Source organism: Cibotium barometz, chromosome 19 (assembly GCF_041138505.1).
Source record: "Cibotium barometz isolate CiBa-2024 chromosome 19, ASM4113850v1, whole genome shotgun sequence".
Classification (NCBI taxonomy): domain Eukaryota; kingdom Viridiplantae; phylum Streptophyta; class Polypodiopsida; order Cyatheales; family Cibotiaceae; genus Cibotium; species Cibotium barometz.
In genome coordinates, this window is record NC_141064.1 from 30,533,971 (window position 1) to 30,555,708 (window position 21,738).

At 41.7% G+C, this 21,738-nt stretch overlaps 2 protein-coding genes and 1 long non-coding RNA gene across 3 annotated transcripts in view; 1 reads left to right on the forward strand and 2 right to left on the reverse strand.

Annotated features, from left to right (window-relative positions):
• Positions 1-2,506: 2,506 nt before the first annotated feature.
• LOC147628439 (putative serine/threonine-protein kinase PBL7) lies at positions 2,507-21,162 on the forward strand. Its single transcript, XM_086813587.1, has 12 exons — positions 2,507-2,795; positions 3,971-4,103; positions 4,349-4,420; positions 7,585-7,656; positions 14,299-14,361; positions 15,011-15,210; positions 15,766-15,996; positions 16,226-16,294; positions 16,409-16,468; positions 16,548-16,607; positions 16,981-17,303; positions 17,383-21,162. Exons 1-12 carry the CDS (start codon positions 2,537-2,539, stop codon positions 17,677-17,679), a joined length of 1,839 nt encoding a protein of 612 aa, XP_086669713.1. The 5' UTR covers positions 2,507-2,536; the 3' UTR covers positions 17,680-21,162.
• The window catches only part of LOC147628440 (uncharacterized), a 57,246-nt gene continuing 38,879 nt past the window's right edge, over positions 3,372-21,738 (reverse strand). The window contains exons 2-3 of the long non-coding RNA XR_015268105.1: positions 15,076-15,163; positions 3,372-4,143 (exon numbers count right to left, since the gene is read on the reverse strand). This is a non-coding gene — a long non-coding RNA (uncharacterized LOC147628440). The remainder of the gene's footprint in view (positions 4,144-15,075; positions 15,164-21,738) is intronic.
• Positions 10,101-11,496, reverse strand: LOC147628441 (uncharacterized). Its single transcript, XM_086814063.1, has 3 exons — positions 11,332-11,496; positions 10,925-11,233; positions 10,101-10,783 (listed from the first exon to the last, which is right to left on the reverse strand). Exons 1-3 carry the CDS (start codon positions 11,494-11,496, stop codon positions 10,418-10,420), a joined length of 840 nt encoding a protein of 279 aa, XP_086670189.1. The 3' UTR covers positions 10,101-10,417.

Here is a 21,738-nt window from a genome sequence, read left to right on the forward strand (position 1 = left end):
CAATTGCTTTCTAGCAACCAAGGACAAGAAAAGAAGAATCAAAAGGAGTTGCTAAACTAAACCCTAAAATAAGAAGAAAAATGGTTTATCCTACCTTAAGCACTAATCACACTCACTTTCTTAATCAATCCCAAAGGGCTTTCAAACCTCTTGGAAATCAAGAGCTACGGAAGACCAACGATAAGAATTAAATTCATAATTAACACCAACCACAATGAGAGGCTTAATTGACATAATAATCTCAACTCACAATTAGAATCTCATTTGCTAATCATGGTCTCATACAAATAATCTTCTAAGTACACCTTTTTACATCTCCATTATGCTAAAATGTACCAAATGTGTCACCGAACATGATACCTATGTAGCCCCTAAAGTTTCCACATTTCTTAATGTCCAAATACAACTTTTTAACTATTCTACACTCTTATTCTACCCTTTTCTCCTTTTATAAACAACCATCTAAATACACATTCGACCAAATGAAACATACACCATATGGAAGGCTATATGCCTCCCCTTAATCAGCAGAAAAACTTACCTCCCCTCAAATACATATGGGTGGACTACTCACCAACATGGATAGCACACAACAATGTAGCTACTAATGACGCTAGTGACCATGAACCTCACGAATCACATTTGTGCACCTGCACCCACCGTTTAAGAGCTAGCAATTCAAAATATTGCGTGAGTTGCATGCAACTACTTTAATATTTCTCACCTTGAATTAAAATGGATTATATTCTTTACGCAAAAACTTCTAATGTACCACACACTTCTCTAACAAGTTAAAAAAATATAAGTAAACAAGCTTATTATAACACCATATAATTCTTAAAGTATGGATACTTACAAGAGATGTTAATCTATTTGCAAAAACATATAAACTCACCCTTGGCACACAAGTGATATGGGGTTTTCCTCGAAAGTGAAGCCCACTTGTAAGGATATAATTCCCTATATTGATAAATATATAACTCATATTCATTGGCATGGTCTTGCTTAGTGAGCTATTATTTGCATGTTAGATTTTTTGAATATACTAGTAGTTGTAAGGATATAATTGCCTACATTATGAATCATATTCTTTGGCATGGTCTTGCTTAGTGAGCTATTATTTGCATGTTAGATTTGTTGAATATACTAGTAGTTGATGATGATTTCAAGGGGTGCATTATATTGGAATTTATGGCCCCTCTACATGGCTTTAGTAGTGGACCTTAGTAGATTATTTCTCTAAGGTTTAGTAGCTTGGCTTTAGTAGTGGACCTTAGTAGATTATTTCTCTAAGGGTTAGTAGCTCCTTTTTGGATGGTCCTATTTTCAGCTTTTTTATATGCCTTAGTGGAGAATCTCTACTTCTTGCACTGCTCACCTCTAGGCAAGTGATAAGCATCTTGATTAGGATTAGATCCTAATCTCCTCCTTAATCTTTTTGTACTTCAACCTATTTAAAGGCTCCTCATCTAATGAAGAGGACACTTTAGTTTTTGCCTTATTCACATTGTCATTATGCTCATATGATTTGTCTTTAGCTAATCTAGCCATGTGGAGAAAAAGCTCTTCATGGATGTAAAGACACAAAGAAGACCAAGAGCACAAAGAACTACACCAACAAAGAAGGATAAAGCACACTTGGTTGAGGAAAAAGAAGTTTTGACAAAGGAAGAAGAAGCAAATTTTGCTTCTATTGATTCTATGGACATGAGGATTAGAAGTGACCTGCCAATGCACACTTCCTCCAAATATCTTCTTCATCATAGGGTGGGTTCACACAACAACCCATAGGCCATCATTGGCAATCTTATCCAAAGTGACGAGGCAAAATTTAGGTGAGTTTTCATCTTCTAAATTTGGCATGACAAGAGAGACTTGAGACACCCCTAAAAAGTGGAATGGGGGGGAGCGAGGGTGGAGTGGGGGTGTGTTGGGCCACTTTTCACTTACTCCTTTCCATGAACAAGGTTGTCATCTTTTTTGTTAAGTTGCATCACAAATGTATTGCTTTAACCTACTAAAAAAAGCCTTGCATGTGAAGAGTATTCTATCACTTATGTTGAACTTATTCCAAGCAATGCTTGAATGCATACTAAATTCAAAAGAGTATCTCAAATTAGGAAGTTTTAAGGTCCTTCAACACAATTGGCAAACATAACGTTGCACATAAATGAGCAAGAAGTCTCTCGTATATATGCAATGGCTTTGCATCCACCTTACATAACACATTTTTGAGTTAAAAATGTTTGGAGCTCTCATGCCATGGGGCAGCAGAGCTAGAATCAAAGTCAATACATCGGTAGTCCTTGGTCACGTTACTCCTAAAAGAGGCCTTTTATCGTCCACGATTCAGAGCTTGTTCAAGGTCAAGTTGTGCTTTTGCCCATGGCCAGGCCCATGGGATGGGACAATTATACTCATTACAAGGTCAGTCATTTATCATGAATGAATATACACACCTTGTGACCCTTAAAAGACCATCCAAAACCCTTGTGCAAGGCATACTTTAGGATTGGGGCACGTTAACAAATGTTTCATGGGTTTCTCCGAAAACGCGGCATTGGGTGTAACTCCCTTATTTGAAACCCATAACCCAGCCGCCCAAAAAAAAAGGGGGAAAAAAGAAAACACACACACAGAGGCAGGGCCAAGGCCAAAGAAAAGACCCAGTTTGCAGAGAGTCTTCGCCCTAGCTGAGGCAATGGTGCCCAAGGCTGCCTTTCATCTGATTTTTTCATGCTTTTTAGGGTTCAGCATGGCATCATTAAGCCCACCAAACTCGGCATATAGCGATGGTACGCTCTCCCAATTTTGCTCACATCACAAAAGTAATAGTTCCATTTAATCGCCTCATTTCATGCCCTTAAAATTTTTGGGTAGAAAAGCATCATGCTACGCATGATTCAGAAACATGCTGCGGAAGAAAACACACACAAAAATGGGGGAGTAAAAACCATGCAAGGAAGGGTGGGAGAAAGGGGAGAGGTTGGAAAGAAGGGGGAGAGAGAGAGAGAGGGAGGGAGGGAGGGAGGGGATGTTGTTAAGCAGGAATCTGTTATATTTCACCAATGTTTTCAAGGGGGACTTTTCTCCTGTCTAAAATCAAGATAGAAAGCCCATTTACCATAAAATTAAAAAATTAATACCTCTTGGGCTGTAGTTCAGTGGTAGCTTCCATTCCTCTCAAACAGGAAGTACTGGGTCCGAATCTACCTGTAATTTCTGTACCCTCTCTCACAATTTTTTTAAAAATATTTTTTTTAAGAAATTAATGAACAGACTTGTTTATGCACATGCATGATTAAAGGGATCCTACCACTGCATTCCCATAACAGTGAAAAGAAAAACAACTCAAACTTTAGCCCTAAGACCGAGAAAGTGGCTCGTTGTAGGTTCGAAAACAACCAGCACAATGAGAGTTTGTTTTCCATTTGCCATCACAACCATGGGTGAAGGCCTTCTCAAGCACATGTCAGCGTTATTTTCACATATTCACAAGTTGCAGTGAGAAATCTGTTTACCTAAATGAAATAGTAAACCTGAAGCTAGGCTTATGCACTAAATGCAGTCCCTAGAGTCAGATTTTCAAAAATGGTTTCACTAATTGTGACCAGGATGCCTGCACAGGCCCTTGGTGCTCTTGCACTTGGATTTCACAGGCTAGCAGCGCCTAATCACGGCTTACATGAGCCAGCCCATATATCTTTCTGTGCCTCGTTGCACGCCTTGCATTAAGGGCTCACAAAGCCTGCAGTTTTCGCTGCTGGTTGTATTGTCTATAACAACTGGACCTTCATGTGCCTGCTGATAGTTGACATGCAGGCTGAGCGGGGCAGCCTTCATCTGTGTACCAGCATTCAAGGAGCTAATGACTATCTATCTATTATATGGTTATAAACGCAGAGGGTTGATATTCTTCATAAAATACAATGTTAAAAAAATGTGTCGACTTGTATGTTTGAACTTGCAGCTGCAGCACTACGACAGTTCGCAAGTAAAGTCACTAAAGATCCATATGGAGCTCTTCTTAGCTGGAACACTAGTGACATATTCTGCACATGGATTGGGATAGATTGCAACACCAATGGACGAGTTATTGGAGTGTGAGCACCAATGCATAAACCAAAGCATTTTATTTTTGGACTGCACAGCAACAAATGCACAATAAGCAGCAAGAAAACAAGTATTTTTGCAAGTTTACAGAGTTTTTTACACTTCAACTTATATCAAGCATATATTCTCTCTCTTTCTCTCTCTCTCTAACATTTCATTTCATTTCATTTCATTTCTACACACACACACACACACACACACACACGACTCCAACAGTGTTACTTGTGCCCTTCAGATTACTTCCGGACAAACTCCTTGAAGGCACTGTTACTAGTTTTTTGGAGGAACTGATTTTCCTTGAAAATCTGTAAGTGCCGTTTGTGATTTTGCCTAATAATGTTGTGCATTGTGTAGTATGTGCTCTCTTCATAGAACTGGACTAGAAAATATAATTTAGTTCTAGAAGCCCTATTTTGGCTTGCAGGAGCCTTCAGAACAACTCCTTCAGTGGTCTATTTCCACCTGAATTAGGGAGCCTTCATAATCTGCAAGAGCTGCAAGAAGATGGCTTGGTGTTTTAATAGCATGTTGACTGATTTGTGCTTGCAGAAGCTCTAGTAGATGGTTGTTTCAAGCTGCTTGCTTGCCACATCAAGATTTCTCCTTTCAAAGCTATAGTTCATATACTTTGATTGATGTTGACCTACTACAGACCACTTCCGCTGAAATGCTATCAAAACTAGTGCATTAACACGTTGTGCAGTAAATTAAGACTTGCACACACAAATAATATTCCATGCTTGGATGATTTAACACGTGCTATTGATTATTTTTTAAGTACCAATTTTGTGAAGATGATTAGTTTCCTATTTATAGGCACAAACAACAGGGAAGAGGCTTGCATCTTACATGAGCACAAGAGAGGCTTGTTCCCACAAGAGGGCAATATAGCAAGTCCGATAGTGTGGAAAGAGTTCTATGATAATGAGGTGCAGTTCAGTTAAGGACAATTGCTTAAGAAGCTGGAGGGGAGGTCATGAGCTAGGATTTGTCACATGCATCAGCTCTGATATGGATGTGGCATGACTACCAAGGCCATGTACAAGGTACTGTAGGGAGAGAGACCATTGTCAGCCCTCAATTATGAAGGGATAAAGTCATTGATTGATCAGTGAGGACTAGGTTTTGCATATGGTTAGATTAGGTGCACACTGCAGGGTTAACCTGCACCCGGAGAGAAAAGGCCTACAAGAATAAGAAGAATAAGAACCAAAGAACAATGCCCAACTGGCATCGGACAGTATTAGAAATGTGGGGCACCGTTGGCATGTGTGTTCAGGCAAAACAGGAGCAAATCAGGCTGGAGATGGGGAAGATGAGGAGTCGGATGACCTGGGACAGGTTTGAGGAGCTCGTGGGCAGTGTTGGAGTACCCAAGAACTGTTGGTCAGGCTTCAGACAAACAATAGAGGGTTTTGGGGGGTGGGGGTGGTCAGCCTATAAATAGTCCTCCTCAGTCCCTCATTTCTCATCTTCTTGCACTCCAGTGGCAAAGCAGCAAAAGAAAACCCAACATTACCCTCTGGCAGGCCCGATTCAGCCCAAAATAGCAGCAAGGAAGGATGGCTTCTGGAAGACCTGCAATTTCAGCAAAGTAGAGTTGGCATTGAAAGAGAAGGTAAAGCTGATTGTGTGGTTCTGGGTATGTATATGCATAGATAGCACAAGTGAGGTAGATTTGTAGTTTTCAGTCTGCACTTGCTGCATTCTCATATTAATTAAGTGCTACTGTCATGTGGATGAATGTTCGATTTCCTGTTGTCTAGTCCACTAAATCTGCAATTTAATCCTGTTAATCAACTTGCTTCTGCAAGACTTACCTCACATTGGTATCAGAGCTAGTCTTTGACAAAAAAAATTCAGATTAAATATTTTCCTCCTGCGGGAAGAAGCTTTGATGTTGGTTTTCACACAGTTGATGGTTGGGCAAGACAACACACATGGAGAAAGGGCAAGATGATGATGAACACTTTGGAGAGGAGAAGTCTTCCAAGGATGAGGTGGTGATTCAACTACCACCAATTCCACACATTTTTCCAGCACCATCAGCCGGTACATATCCTATTACACTTCTGGCCCTCGAGATGTAGCAGGATGCGGCAGATGTAATAGATGAATTGGTGCTTGGAAGAAGTCAAGAACAGGGAAGTAGAAGGAAAAGGTAGTGCAGCAAAGTTGGCACTCCAGGAAGCCTGAGATGACAAGACTTCAGCAAGAAGCTGAAGAAGACTGTCAACTTCGATGGGAAAAAGAGGAAGGCTTTTGGTCGGGAAGAAGAAACTAGATTTCATCTGGAAGTTGAAGAAGTCAGCCGACTGTGCTGGGCAGGGAAATGTTGAAGAAGTCTGTCAACAGGGACAGGAAGAAAACTGTAAACGAGGATGGGAAAGAGAGGGAAACTTTGGATGTAAGCTGAAGAAGACTGTCTGCTACGACTAGAAGAAGTAGACATGCCTTTTGCAAGAAGCTGAAGATGAGCGTTAGTTGAGTCCGGAAGAAGCAGAAAGACTTTGGCTGCAGGCTGAAGAAGACCAGCAATGTGCACAAAGAGGAAGTAGAGCCCGAAAGTTTGTGTTGTGAGGTTGAAGACTGAAGTTGGGATCATGTCAACCAAGCCTTTATAGATAGCATGGCTTCATTGTGATCCCTTGACAGATCCTCCAAATCACAACCTCACAAAACCAAACAAGATAGCAATGTTGAAATTTCAATGACACTGCAATAGGGCCAGACAGGGCTGACCCCCCTTGTAATATGATTGTGATACCAAGAATTCATCAAGATACAAGCTTCATGGGCATCACATGCTAGATTTCCAATGACATTCATGCAATGAAAACACTTTGCAAACATGATTTGTCGAAGTCGGGGTTGATTCCACAGCTTTTGTCGTGTGACTGATCTGCTTTTCTGCTGTTTGGGCTAATTTTGAGGCTGGCTTCACTGTTGCTGAAGAACGCAAGACTGAGACTTGCTCCTTGACAGGATGCACATAATAATGAGAGGAGTGGTCTATTTATAGGCCACACTAGAGTTGGCCAGTTGTGTTATTTGGGTTTAAAATTGGTTCATTTGTAAGCTTCCTGTCTTTCCCTGTTTGGCCCCTGGCCTCACACTTACATTGGCCAGTGTGAGTTGCCTTCGGGTGGTACATCCCCATTCTTGGAGTCAGATTCATTGGCCAATATGAATTGCCTTCAGGTGGGACATCCTCATTCTTGACAGTGCATTCAAGAGTCAGGGCAATTGCTCCAAGGTGTATGGATATAGGCCTAACATTGTTTCTGATAAGATGGCTTAAATACAGCAGCAGAATTACTGGTTTTTTTGGTCACCAAAATTAAATCCCTTGCAATGAGAGTGCTTCTATGCAAGTGTTAAAAGTTATTATGATGATTGTGTTATTAAATTTTCCCACTTTTATGGTGATTTTTCTTGAAATTACTCAAATGTCGTCTATTTCTATTGTAGGAACTTAAGTGGCAATAGAATGAGTGGTCATTTTCCACAAACGATTGTGAACCTTCCTCACCTTGCACACCTGTGAGTACCATCATAAATTTTCATGCAAATGGAATGGTGTGTTACAGCTCCTAAAGCATTACTTTGAATATTTTCATGTTCTTTTTTTAAATGATTTGTGATGTGTAGTAAGGGAAGCTTGTCCCCTTCATTCTGATATGCAATGTTTGTAATAACACCTCTTCTTCTACAGGCATTGGTAAGCATGTAGTATTTGAATCATGGGATGACCGTTTGACAGTGGAGTTCTCTTCGAACTCTCTCTCATGGGGCATAGTTGCTTGGTTTATGGCGGCTGGACCTCGTGTTTTCTAGGAGGGGACACCAGCTGATCATGCCATGGATGCAGTCAAAGGTCTAGTAGATGTCATTCCCTTAAATTTGGCTCCACAGTCACCCTTCAAGATGCTTACTCTGGAGTAGACACCTACTCGAGGAATTTATTGGCAGTTTTGACTGCATGGCAGGTTTGGAGATCTCGCTGTATAGATGCCATTGAGGACATCAATGGATGACTGCATCTATGTAAAGGAGAAAAACTGCCACAAGCTCAACAAAGTGGGAAGCCACCATAAAGGAACATCCACGGCTGCTAATAAGTAGAAAGCTCAAGCTTCAACCTCTTCGCGAAGTAAGCAGCTAAAGAGCCTCAGAAGTAGTAGTTGGGCCAGAAAACCCAAGTAAAGAGCTAGAATGTCAGGAGCTGACTAGTCTCCCTGCACAAGAAGGCAATGCAGCAATAATGCCACCCAAGATTTGGACGCCATAGCTGAGGAGGAGGCAAGTGTGTCATGCAAGGAAAACTCCGGTGTTTGTTGCTGCAGAAGGGAGCAGAGTGTGTTTGGGCTGACGGTTGACCAGGAGTGGGTGGGGCGGCCACCAAGGCATATGGAGGGGACGACTAATTGATTGAACTGGTGCAAAGGGGCGACTTTGATAGCAATGGGTGGACACTGGACAGCCCTAGACAGTGGGAAAGAGATAAGGAGAGGGGAACGAAGCAATCACGGGGAGTGACCAGCGTGGTTAAGGCAGCCACAAGGTCCAAGACTCCCGACTCTTTCAAGGTTTGATAGAGCCACCTAGGAATTTTTCTTTCAGACAAATGTGTAGCTTCATCGGGCTCCTCCTCCCGGAAGATCAACATGATCTGTAGGTTCTTTGCCTTTGTTGTGCTGGATTGGAGGCTCAGGAAGAGCCAATCTCCCCCTTTAGAGTGGAAACAAGTGTTCTTGAAAGACTACATCCCTGCTTGCAATTACCCCGTGCTTCTTTGGAACAAACAATCTGTAGCCCTTGGTTGTACCCAATAAAGATATATTTCTTTGACTTGGGTGGTCTGCTTCTTCCCTGGCACTGAAAAAAAGCATGACATCTAAAGACTCTAAAATAAGCGACATCTGGCTTTATACCTGTATAGGCTTCCTCTGGGATCTTGTTCACCACAGCCGAAGTTGGGGAGCGGTTTAGGATATGCACTGCTAGCCTTAGCCATACAAGAGACATGTTCTTCTGTTTTGCCACACCATTTTGAGATCGTGTGTAGGAAGCAGTCAATTGCCTTTGAATATCATGCTACTTCAAAATTTTATTGAGCTCTTCCTCTGTCGGACCTTTGTTCAGATTGATTTTCCACTTCAGCCACATTAAAAACGTCACTTTTCCTTCTGAGAAAATACACCCAAGTTTTTTTTTGAGAACTCATCAATGAATAAAAGAAAACGATTAGCCCCGCTAAGGGACTCGGTTCTCATCAGACCAAAATTGTCCATATGTACCAACTCAAGGGGTTTCTTGGCTTGGTAAGAGGCTTCTTTTGGAAAAGCTTCTATGTGTTGCTTACCCATCATGCAAGCCTAGCACACTGATTCAATCATTCCAACTTTGGGCAGTTCCTCAAACAAAGATTCGGGAATGAGCTTCCACAAGAGTTGTGTAACTTAAGTGCCTCTCGTGCCACAACTGGCTATCTGCATCTAATCAGCTGATAGAGTCCACCTTCTTGAACTTCCTGAGCAAGGATATCATCACTATTCTTGTCTTTCATGACCAGGGAGTCTTCATCAAACTCCAACTTGGTCCCCATTTTAGCAATTGCACTAACAAATACAAAGATGAAGCACAAATAAAACATTTGTAATGTACCTCTTGTCACCTTTGTCACAGTAGACTAGAATCTTCCTTTCCCTTTGACTGGGACCTTTGTGTTATCTCCAATGATTACATTGCAGGTCCTTGGGAGAATTCCTTGGACCAGTCCACCTTGTTGCACACGTGAGTTGTCCACAATCCAGTCCACCTTGTTGCACATGTGAGACGCGGCCCCATAGTCGTCAGGCGTTTCATGAAACACGTTTGAAATATTTCACAGCCTGGCAGGTGCTTCAAAAACGTTTCAAACACCGGGCCGCCGCCGCCCGGGGGGGGGGGGGGGGGGGGGGGGGGCGGGGGGCGGCGCGGGGTGCAAAAAATCGGAGATATGAAAGTTTTATGCATAAAAAAACCTAGGCAACCAACAAAGTATGGATAAATGTTTAAAACAAAAATAGTATGATGTATCATCATCATGTATCCTGATTCCTGCAACCTACTTAGTACTTACTATTGCTGGTTGCTTGCAAGCTGCAAGTGAACATTGAGTGACCAATGATTGTTGAAACTTGAGAAGAGAGAAAATCAATTAAAAGGATAGATAATAGATGACATAGATCATATATCATAAGACCTGCCATGAATCAAAACTCAAATGGCACTAAGTCCAAAAGACTCCAATACAAATGTCTCATGAATCAGAAGGAGATGATGCCTCAATAAGAGCCTCTAAAGCTGCAACACTCATAGAAGCTCCATCCACCGATGACTGTGCTCGTGTCACACGAGTTGGTGCCAACAACTCCTCGTAAAGCATGGCATAGATGTCACGCTCCTTTGCAGGAATGTCTAGAATGTCCTTCACTTTCACAATGTCGATCTTGTCGACATTCACGTGGCATGGCTCGATGGGATTGCCTCGCTGCTCAAGTAGACGGAGGTTGCAATGGCAAGAGACCAAGCATTCTAGCTGAGTAGTGGACAATCTGTTCCTCTTCTTTGTATGGAAGAGGGCCCATGTGCTCCAATTCCTCTCACAAGGACCGGAGCTACAATCCTGTGAGAGAATCCACAATGCAAGGCATTTCTGTCATGAAGAGGACATAAAACTTTGAAAGTTACCAAGTAGTATTTAGAAACTTTAGATAGCCTACTTCGGAACTTCCACTTCAGTGTTCATAAGTAGTAAAGTACTTACCAGAGTAGGAGTGTGTGTCCCATATTTCTCCCACCAAGAGACTGGCCGAAGTTGTCTCTCTCGAAGTTTTGCAGTTTCTCTCCCAAAAGTAAAACTCCCATTGCGAAACACTAGAAGCTCGTCCTCACGTTGCCTCAAGAGTGCAAGGTCACCTCTTGTCCATCTCTGGATGTACTCGTGCCAACCCTCTTCCAACCCCTCATTGTTATATTGCTCGTCATTCCGCCAAAGAGGGTGCAGTATATGGGCAACCGCATGGATTGGTCTATGAAACCAATCCCATCTATGGTTCCAGATCTCTCTAATGTCCTGGACCCCATCAAAGTCAATTATAAGTAGCAATGAGCACCACATGGCACCATGTACGAAATAAATTGAACAAAGCAAGCAACAGATCTATACCTCACAGCAGGTAGCACAGTGTTGTGGTCAAGTGCCTCTCCAATGCGGTCCATGAACTCGTATAAGAGTCCAAGGGTGTTACCCTCCATATCTGTTATGTGGAGAACACTATAAATGGGTTGAGTTGCCTTCACAAGTGCCTTGGCTTCATCCCACCAACTCTCTCGCATGACTGCGCACAAAAGCCAATGCCTTGGGTTTCTCCTGATCCTCCCATGCCATCCAGTCCTGTGACACAACTGTCCGGAGTAGTCCCAGTTGGACTCTCACTAGCCTCTCAACCAGAATAAACATGTAAGCAAACCTGGTCTTTGAGGGCTTCAGCAGCTCCAAATCACTATGGGCACGATACATGGCAAGGACCCGTGGTCACCTGGTGACAAACTTTACCAAGCTCCGAGATGTGTTGAAGATGTTGGAAATCCACCCCACCTTGGCGACATCCTCTATCAAGAGGTCCAAGCTATGGACTGCACATGGTGTTCACACAATCTGTGGGAACTCATCCTCCAACATTTTGCCCATAGACACAATTTGATCCATTGTCTGTGATCACTTGTACTACATTTTGAGGGCCAATCTCTAATAACGCCTGGCGCAAATGTCCCCAAATGAAAGTGCCTGTCACAACTGTCCTTGGAACCGAAGCATCAATGGCACGCAAGAACATTGTGCCCTTACAAGAGGACACTAAGATGTTGTAGACATTCCTCTTGCGCATATCTGTCCAGCCATCACATAAAATTGTACAACCATACTTTTGCCAAGTTTCCTTGACAGGCTCCATCTCTAATTACACACTAGTTTTCTCATTTTTAAAGTGTGGGAGTGTAAAGACTCATAAGATGGGCCCTCCCACTCATACCCAATGCGGCTAATAGCTCTCATGGCCTTCTTCTAGCGTGGGGTACGCAAAATGTGAAATGACAAAGCACATTGAATAAACAACTTTGTTATCTCACGGGTAGCCTCAATGAAAGCTTACTTCTGAAACCCTGCTTTGAGGCTTGCCCTCTTCAAAGTAGGCTTGGTGGGCAAGGAAGACCTGTGGGCTCGAGGGGTGGAGCTAGACCCAGCACCAATGGTGTTGGAACTAGGCAAATTGACCTGACTCTGCATATCGGGAACCTCTTCCATCTTGGCCCTTCTGCTTTCATCCTCTGAATCATCACCACCACCCCCAATTCCTTGCATAGCCTCATGTTCTCTCTTCCATGGCTGAAGAGAGGCTGATGAAGATGGCGCAGCAAACGAAAAGATATTGTACGTCGCAGGTACAATTTTAATGTAGGGCACATTTTTTATTCATTAAAAAAAATGAGAGCTTTGAAACTCGTTTCAAATGTTTGAAACGTTGCAAACGTTTCAAACATGTTTCATATGCTTTGAAACACGTTTCATGGCAACTATGATCCATACCACACAAAAACCCCAAGTCAAATGTACTGTCTCACTTATATAGGCACCGCATGCTATTAATATCCCTGTTTTTATTAGTAATTATGCTAACCCATGTACACCTTAAATGACCCATAGAACAATAAGCATACCCCATAGCTTATGCATGCCACGGATGTAACATGGGTGGTGAAGGAAGGAACATGGCCTTAACTCTGAAGCTGACACAGCCTCCGAAGTGTGCTATATAGAGGTAGTGTATCTTGGTGGTAATGGAAGGCTGTACATCTCTATAGAGATCCCATATGCAACCTTTGCCAACCGTATTGACACCACATGCCAATCGTTTCCCATTGAGACCAAAGATGGGTTGATCTTTGACATATACCACCATCTCAACCACATGCTCCAAAATCAAAGTGAGATCCTCATAAACATTGCCCTTTGAAGGCGTCCTTCTAGATGTATAATGAAGATAAGTGCAGAGGCTGTGTCCTCTCTATGGCAAAAAGTGGAAATCAAAATGCCAAGAGGAAAAAGTGCAGTCCCAAATGCAGATTCCTCATCCTCTACCAGAGCATGCCACGCCTGCCAGGTATAGCATGGGACATATCCAAGGGTAAGGTGGTCTATGGTCTGGAGACCTCATATCTACGTGGTTTTCCCAACTCATGCTAGGGGGTGGTCTGGAGCAGTAGGGCCTATGGTTGGGTTGTTGAATCTTTCAACATGTAATGTGCACCTTAATTCAGTGCTGTGGATGTAGGTTGATTGCAGATGGTTACAGGAGGTTGTAACAGCCCATTGGGCCATTCAAGGTGCATGTCCACCAACTCACCTTTTGAAGGTTCTTGTGAGATCCGTCACTGTTGCAAGGGCCCCTGATCTGAAATGCCTGGCGAGTGCAAGTATATCTATGCTATAGAGCTGCAGAGACAGTGTTAATGGGATTGCCTGGAAGAACAGTTGTTGTATCATCAAGTAGGGATTGATACCATGGGCCTTGAAATTGGGCCCAGAAATTTACATGCACAATGATGGTGGAGGGCTAATAAATATCAGAGGATCATCAGATAAAATCTTCCAAGATTTATCATGTTCATTAAGACAATGGGCCTTCGAAATCCTGGTGGGACTTGATAGTAGCCCCACAGCATGATGAAACATTTATCATATCACGGCTCTTTTGCCTTTCTTTTCCCTCCAAAGGAGTCAACCATAGAGGAGTCATTCACTGCCTGTTTTGCTTCATATGGTTGTGAGCATGTTGTCTTTCTTGCAGGCAGCAAACCTCATTATACTCTTTTCTTCTAATAAAAGGAAAGAAAGGGATTTTTTCATTTCATGTCTTTGTGTGGTGCTGATCATTTTATTTGCTTTTGGGATTCTTCAATTCATGGCTTTATGTGACTAGCTGACATTTCTGCTCTCATCATGTCTGAAATTGTGTGTAATTTTGGAAATACATGCCTGCTGCTGCTTTTTATAGAATCTATTACATGTTTCTTTACACATTTTTTTATTGTTGTCATTTTATCTGGTTGATGAAATGAATCATTCCACCAATTTTGCAGTGACATCAGTAGCAATGATTTTGATGGAATTATTGATCAACCTCCCAGCCTTAGAGATTTCAAGTGAGTGTTTTTGTTTGTACTTGTAAATAACCCTGTTAGGTAGTTTGAGCTCAAATAAACCCCCCCCCTAGGCTCAAGGTTTTCTTTAAAGACAAAAAAATCAAGAAAAGAACACGAGGTATGCAGAATTTAAAAAGCATAGCAGATTTATTACTCGTCCTTACCCCCCTATATGGTATCACATGGTACATCCCATATGTTCAAGGTCTAGGTGGGCTCCATTCAGGCAAAGCAGCCAATTAGAAACCTGTAGTTGCTTTCAAGCTGTGGCTATCCATTGATACTGGACATGCATGAAACCCCGAACCCCCCCCCCCCCCCCCCCCCCCAAAAAAAAAGAAGAAGAAGAAGAAGAAGAAGAAGAAGAAGGAGAGAGGAAAGAAAAGAAAAGAAAAAACATCAGGTTTTCAAAAAGGTTATTTTTGTTACTTGTTTCCATTTCCTTTGCACTGTCTGCATCTGGTACCTCATGTCCTTTATAGCTAGAAAATGACTGAATAGGTTGTCTTATTATAGCACATGTATGTAGATGTATGCATGCATGCACGAGTGTGTGTGTGTGTGTTAAATCCAATAGGCAGAAAGCATTGTTATGTATGCATGTAAAAATGATCTTCTTTCCATTACTTATATTAAGTTTGTGTGTCAGGTTTGCAGGCAACCCACAACTTCAAGTACTGCATGGTATAAATGCAAAGAAGCCACTTTGGATACCTTTTGTGGAGATTCTTGTCGCAGCAATCACACTCTCGCTGATATTCTCTGTTTCTTGTTATTATTGGAGAAAATGGTGGTACAAAAGCTTCAAAAAAGCAGAAAACAAATCAGTGACCATAAAATCTTCGAGCGGTATTTCATCATCTTGTTTCTTTTAAACAATTTTCAGAGATGTTAATAATTAGTAAAAGAAAATAGAAATCTTCTTGGCCACTCTCCTGACCTCCACCAATTGTCCAACCAATCTCCTGATCTATCCGGCAGTCAGTAGACAACCCTCCAAATTTTCTAGACAACCCACCTTTAGGCCTCCACCAACCATCAGCCAATCTCCTGTTCTGTTCAGGCATTAGTAGGCAACCCTCCCTATGACTTCCACCAACCAACAACCTATCTCCTGACCTATCTGGGTGATAGTAAGACTCCAAATTCTCTAGACAACCTTTCTGTAGACCATTGCCGGAAACCATCAACCAATCCCAGATCTGGGTGTTAATAGATGACCCTCCAAAATTTCTAGACAACCCTTCTTTTGACTTCCACCAACCATCAACCAATCTCCAGAAATATCCGAGTTTGTGACCAGTGTTACTGATCTCGTCCGTACTAATCTTTCTGTCGGAAGAATTCAGATGGGTTTAATTATATCAATCTAATGTGAAAGCCTTGTTTGTGATTGAAAATCAGTGGGAATCTTCTTGAGGGAACCACCATATTGGCCAGGATCCCAATCCATGCACATTAGGAAGTTTGGCCTTAAACAATTGAAGGATGCAACCAAAAATTTTAGCGAGGAGTACCTGTTGGGCAGCGGTGGATTTGGAACAGTTTACAGAGCCATACTTGAGAATGGGGAAACAGTAGCTTTGAAACGAGCAAATAAAGAGTTGGTACAAGTTTCGGACGAATTTCAAAATGGTTTGTATATTCTCATCATAATGTCTTTTCATCTCTATGTTTATTTACACGTTAGATTTTTCAATTGAGAGTTTTCTTATGAAGCTATGGTGCCAAGGTTTGAACTGGCTCATCCTTGTGATTCTACATGCATTATCTTAGTAATAAAGCCTTCATGTATTAGTAATATTTGGGAAATTTTTTGCTCACTACTCAACCTCTAAGTAATCATACGGTTACTTTAAAGCAGAGGTAAAGCTTCTCACAAGGGTACACCACAAGCATCTGGTCAATCTCATTGGATTTTGCGAGGAATCTTGTGAGTAGTTTCCATTGCATTCAACACAACATCATTGACTTTCCCATCAATATACAAGGCAAAAAAAAAATCTCATATAGGTCTAATGTGCAGAGTGTGCGGGTTTTGATTCAGATGAACAGATCCTTGTCTATGAGTTTATTCCAAACGGATCATTGCTGGAGCATCTCTCAGGTGGGTGCAACAAAGCCTACAATTTTTCCTTTGAATTGCTTGCATTCATCAAAGTAGGTAAATCATTATATTTCAGCAGGAGGACGAGAGCCTTTAACTTGGAGACAGAGAGTCAAGATAGCCATAGGGGCTGCAAAAGGTAAGGTGTGATGGTTATGCATACCCCCTATTGGTTATAGTTCTATGATTACCATTTTCTTGGTTTCATCTATGCTTAAACACAGTGTTAGTGTATGGACTATGGCCATTGGCAACATTGCTTCCAAAGGTAAAGCTATGGAAAAATAGTTCATATTATCCACCAAGAGTAGTAATGTGTGCATATGGCATTCCAAGGGCTGCTTGTGGTGCTTAGACCATAAGGATGGGATATCACCAATCTTATATAGTAATCAAGTAAGCTTAGAACTTAAATTGGTGTTGCAAATAAGCAAGGGTTGTTGATGCACGCTATATGCCATATTGGATTGTTCAAGTTGTGAATCATAGGAGCTGTATTCTTATGTATACAGGTCTCTCGTATTTGCATGAAGGTTGTTCACCTCCTATTATTCACAGGGACATAAAACCCAGCAACATTTTGCTTGACTTCAATTATGAAGCCAAGGTTTCAGACTTTGGCCTTTCGAAGCATGGACCCATGGGAGATGAATCCCATGTCAGTACCCTCGTGAAGGGTACTTTTGGGTATTTGGATCCTCACTATTATTTGAGTTTCCACCTTACTACTTCAAGTGATGTCTATAGTTTTGGAGTGATACTGCTACAGCTTGTGACTGCACAGCCAGCAGTAGATCATACACGGAAGCGCTCTCAGTACAACATCATTAGTTGGGTACGGTGGAGCATTTTTTATCCTTTTTTGCAGTATACCTCAGTGTATTATTTGATAAGTGTGCACTTGAAATTTGCAGGCATCAGCAAGCATTGAAAGTGGCCAGTTGGAGGATGTAATTGATTCATCTCTTGTCAAGCAAGGGTATGATCAGAATATGATGTTGCATATGGCGAGGCTTGGACTAAGGTGTACATGCAGAGATGTGAAACTGCGCCCTCCCATATCTTCCATTAGCCAAGAACTTGAAACAGCTTTACGGGATTGTGATAAAATGATGATGACCATCAATGGTAAGATATCACCACAGGCTGTGGATTATGTTTCGCCGCAGTTATCATACTCAGACTATGTCTCTCCCCTCTCCATGATGTGACCCATATATCGTGTAGCTTGGAAGCATCATGCAGAAAATCATCTTTGCAAATTAAAATGCTTGCTATACTTAATCATCATGAAGATGATCTCTGTAAGGGGAACTTGCACCACAAGTCCCCTAAGTGTGCATGCTTGAAATTAAAGAAACGTCCTCTCCTGGAGGTATGCCCATCATATTTTATAGATCTTTTTATACTGTACAGTTTTTTCTATTTGAATGGAATTAACTGTACTGATTTACATGTATGAGGAATGGGAAACTATTGGATTAAAGGTTGTCAGGATCTGTGATTGTTGACCATCGTTAGGAACAGTCCATGTGGTTTGGGACACATGATTTGGTTTAGTGCTTGGCACACCTCTTGTCTGGAGGTATGAATGTAATACAACTAGAGGATTGCATCGAAAGGCTTGTGGTCTTTTGACTCGTTATTCGGTCGAGATTTCATCCTTTGTGTAATTTCACAGACTAGGTTCCAAAGTACTTTCAACTGTACAGATTTTATGACAATGTCTCTCTTGGGCAATGGCTGTGATTTTGTCTATACTAGAAGAGAAGTCTCATTTTCTGGGGAAAAAAAACAGTACTTTAAGATGCATCTGTCATAGATGCTCTATTGCATTTGGCGTAACATTGTTCATACTTCGATGGCCACTTGGAACCAAAGTACAAGGCTTCTCCTGATCTGCTAAAGTTGATGCTTTTAGCCACCTTTAAGGCTTGTCATTTTTTTGCATGGTATTTTTGTATTTAAAGTCTTCTAACTTCGTATGTTTTTTTTTCAAACATAATATATACTTTAAATTGAATTCTTGATTTTATCAAGATACTCAATACACAATTTGGAAATGTAAACCATGCTTTGGTGCGATACTTGTTAAGACTACACAACATCAAATGGAATTATAGCATACAAACATCCTCTCATTGAAGGTTGCTTGGCATGCACTCTCATGCCAATCTATTGCATCTTCAACATATATGTGTGTATGTGGAATGCACCTTTGTGGTATGGGACGCTTCGACTTGTTTTACATATGTTCATTTGATTGGTTCATTAGATCTTCTCATCCTATTCCTATATGTACATATTCAAAATATATATCATAACTACATTCAAACTCTTGACCATCATGTACATATGTATGAAATCATTTTGCTAATTCGCCCCTCTATCGTCCTCAATATATAACATTGGCATTGCATGATGATTTATTTATGTGCTTGGCTTGTAAAAATGTTATTTTATTTAGTATACAATAATGCACGTTTGCCTAAAGGGTACTCTAGTAGCATCATTTGTGAACTCTTGTCCACAACTTTTATATTGCAACAAGCATAGTCAATTTTCCAACGCGCAAGCACAATTCATTTGCAATATTGCCCTCTTCTCCACAATCATGTTTTTGATATTCAATAGAAGTCTCATGGCCTATAGCCTAGTAGTAGTGCCCATGCTTGTCTAGCATGAGATATTGGGTTTAGTACTCTCTTTCACAATTAAAAAATAAAAATAAAAATCAACATATACAAAATATAATCTATTTAATATATTACACTCTTATCTACCTTCATCATGATCTATTCTGATTCTATCTAGCTATTTAAGTAGGCAGTAAAAAAAAACCAATGTTGAGTGCTAGTTGATGCCACGTGTACTACTACAAAAATCTCCTCGCGAATAAAAAGCACTCTCTATTTATACCTTCTTTAATATATTTTTTTGAGATTTCAATTCTTTTGATTTTGGCGACAAATTGCTTGCTCTTCGTTGTACAAATATGGCTTTAGCCCCTCAATTTCTAGTGTCTGGGATGGTTCCTATCCCTTCCCTAAGCGAGGAGATAGCACCATGCACTTTGGTTGTATATTACAAAAACTAAGATTACACACCCAATGCGTTGACTATGCATTCTTGTTCACTTTAATCTATTCTATTCTATTCTATCAATTCACTCTTATATCTAATATTGCATATTTTCTTTAAACAACCATGTACATAAGGTTAAACCTTAATGCTCTTACGATTTTGAAACCTTTGACATCTACAACCTATCTTCTTGCATGGTGTCCCCTCTTGCCCCGCATTAATCGCTCAACCCACACGCTTCTTCTTGTTGCACTACTCAACCCATCGGTTCTAGCTCAACCTCTCACCTACAAAGCACCCATGGACTGAGGTGCCATGTGACACACTGGCTCATCATCAGTGGCATACTTGTACAGAGTTAGTACCTTTTTAGGATTATTTGTTGTACGCCTTCACTCCTTTGTGAGCCCTAGTCCCAAGGACATGTCAAGCTACGTAGGTCTTTTCCAGCCTTAGGTGTCGAGTCTGTCACTTAACCCACTTGGAGAACAGTCAATTCATGTAGGTTACCCTAGCATAGATAGCAAGCATGTAAAAGCTTTGTCACCGAAGATATTCAAGGCTCTAGGCCAACCCTATGTGCCTTGCATATGGGCCACCAAAAAGGAGCATACAAGTGACCTATACCCAATCAACAGCTCTACAAGGGCTTAGACCACCAGTTAACTAGCATGTGCTCCTATCGGCCAACAGCAAAATAGAAGACTCACACTGATAGGAAAGGACAGCATGAATTGCTGATTTTCTGCAGTTGTGAGCATTTAAAGCAGGCCGACAGCCATTTTTGATAAACGACCAAAAAATGGATACGCATATATAGCGTTCCTCAATCCCAAGCATAATTCATCTCATTCTAACATAATTCAGTCGTCATACAATGTGTGCTTAAGTCCTAGGATTTGTGCATAAATCATCTCAACCAAGCATTTCATTGTGCTACGATCCAAGGTAGCCCGAAGTTCTCGTCAGTATTTAGCCTTCAGTGCTCTACCCTCCTCGATGATGGCACAGAGCGTGAAGATATGGTCGAGGATAGAGTAGCTCCTCCCAAAGCTTGTCTATCCTGAGGCTCTGCATCCCTATCTCCCTACAAATGAACTCAGCTCTGCCTCTAGCACCAATCCATATAGTTTGGCCAATATGTGGCCAATCATGATCGTCTTGTAATTATACTTGTAGGCTAGTAAGGGCACCAGGGTATCATTGCCATGTGAGATGTCCTCGGCAGTAAGTCCCTCATGATCCTGGGCCCACCCATTACGTAGTCTTTGGATGGCCTTGAGGACCATGCCCTTTTTGAAGAAGGTGGGGGTGGTGGGGCGGGGATCTAGTGGTGGGGGTAGAGGTGGCTAATGGGGGATATGATAAGAGGTGTTGGGGGGGGATGTTCTCCGAGTTTCCTCTAGGCCTCTTTGCAGTTCGGCCCTAAGAAGAGTCGGTATAACTCATCCTCTTTCCGAGTATAGGGCAAGAGAGTGAGAAACAGCCCTTAGCATTAGTCCATCCCCTCTTGGTGCTTCATACACACAGAGAGAGGGCTAGTGATATGCATGTTGCTCTCCCTCCCTTCTTCTATAAGGAGAAGAGAGAGAAAGAGAAGAAAAAAGAAAGAATGATATATTAATAGTCTACTAAAGACCCAATGGGCCTATGAGACCAAAGTGATACAATAATGCCTATGACATATCTCATCATGGAACAAAAAATAAAATAGAAACAAAACAAAACTATCTCACTGGAGTGATACAAAACTATTCATGGAAATCTCATCATGGAACACTAGGAACATGAAACATGAGAGGAGCATCAACCCCCAATAGATGGTACACCACTCTCCAAAATATCAAGCATGGGGCTAATGAGTATGGCCAAGAGGTCCCCCTCAACACGTCACGTGGAAAGGTAGCTCGATTGCGATGGAGCATGTCTTGGGTCTATAGCTGATGAGGGGATCGTGGCTAAGTCTAGGGGGCTTTGGGCATGCTAGAATAAGAAGGTTCCGTCTGAGGTAACTCCTCTCGGGCAAGGTGATCCACTATATGCATGTCCTCCTCCTAGTTCTAGGAGAAGCTAGTGATGGTTGACAGGCGAGGCAGGGGCTGCGGTGACTAGGGCCGAAGCTCTGTCAAGAAAGTGTCCCTGTGTCTGTGGAGCTCGGGCAAGAAGAGCCCTAGGCAACGCTAGTC

Bases quoted from the DNA above. Each gene is read 5' to 3' on its own strand.
- LOC147628441 (XM_086814063.1), bottom strand. From the start codon at position 11,496: ATGCGAGAGAGTTGGTGGGATGAAGCCAAGGCACTTGTGAAGGCAACT. The intron at 11,234-11,331 runs GTGAGGTATAGA...GATGGGGTCCAG, and splicing joins ACAACACTGTGCTACCTGCT to GACATTAGAGAGATCTGGAA. The intron at 10,784-10,924 runs GTAAGTACTTTA...ATTCTCTCACAG, and splicing joins GGACACACACTCCTACTCTG to GATTGTAGCTCCGGTCCTTG.
- LOC147628439 (XM_086813587.1), top strand. From the start codon at position 2,537: ATGGGTTTCTCCGAAAACGCGGCATTGGGTGTAACTCCCTTATTTGAA. The intron at 15,997-16,225 runs GTTTGTATATTC...ACTTTAAAGCAG, and splicing joins TTCGGACGAATTTCAAAATG to AGGTAAAGCTTCTCACAAGG. The intron at 16,469-16,547 runs GTGGGTGCAACA...ATATTTCAGCAG, and splicing joins ATTGCTGGAGCATCTCTCAG to GAGGACGAGAGCCTTTAACT.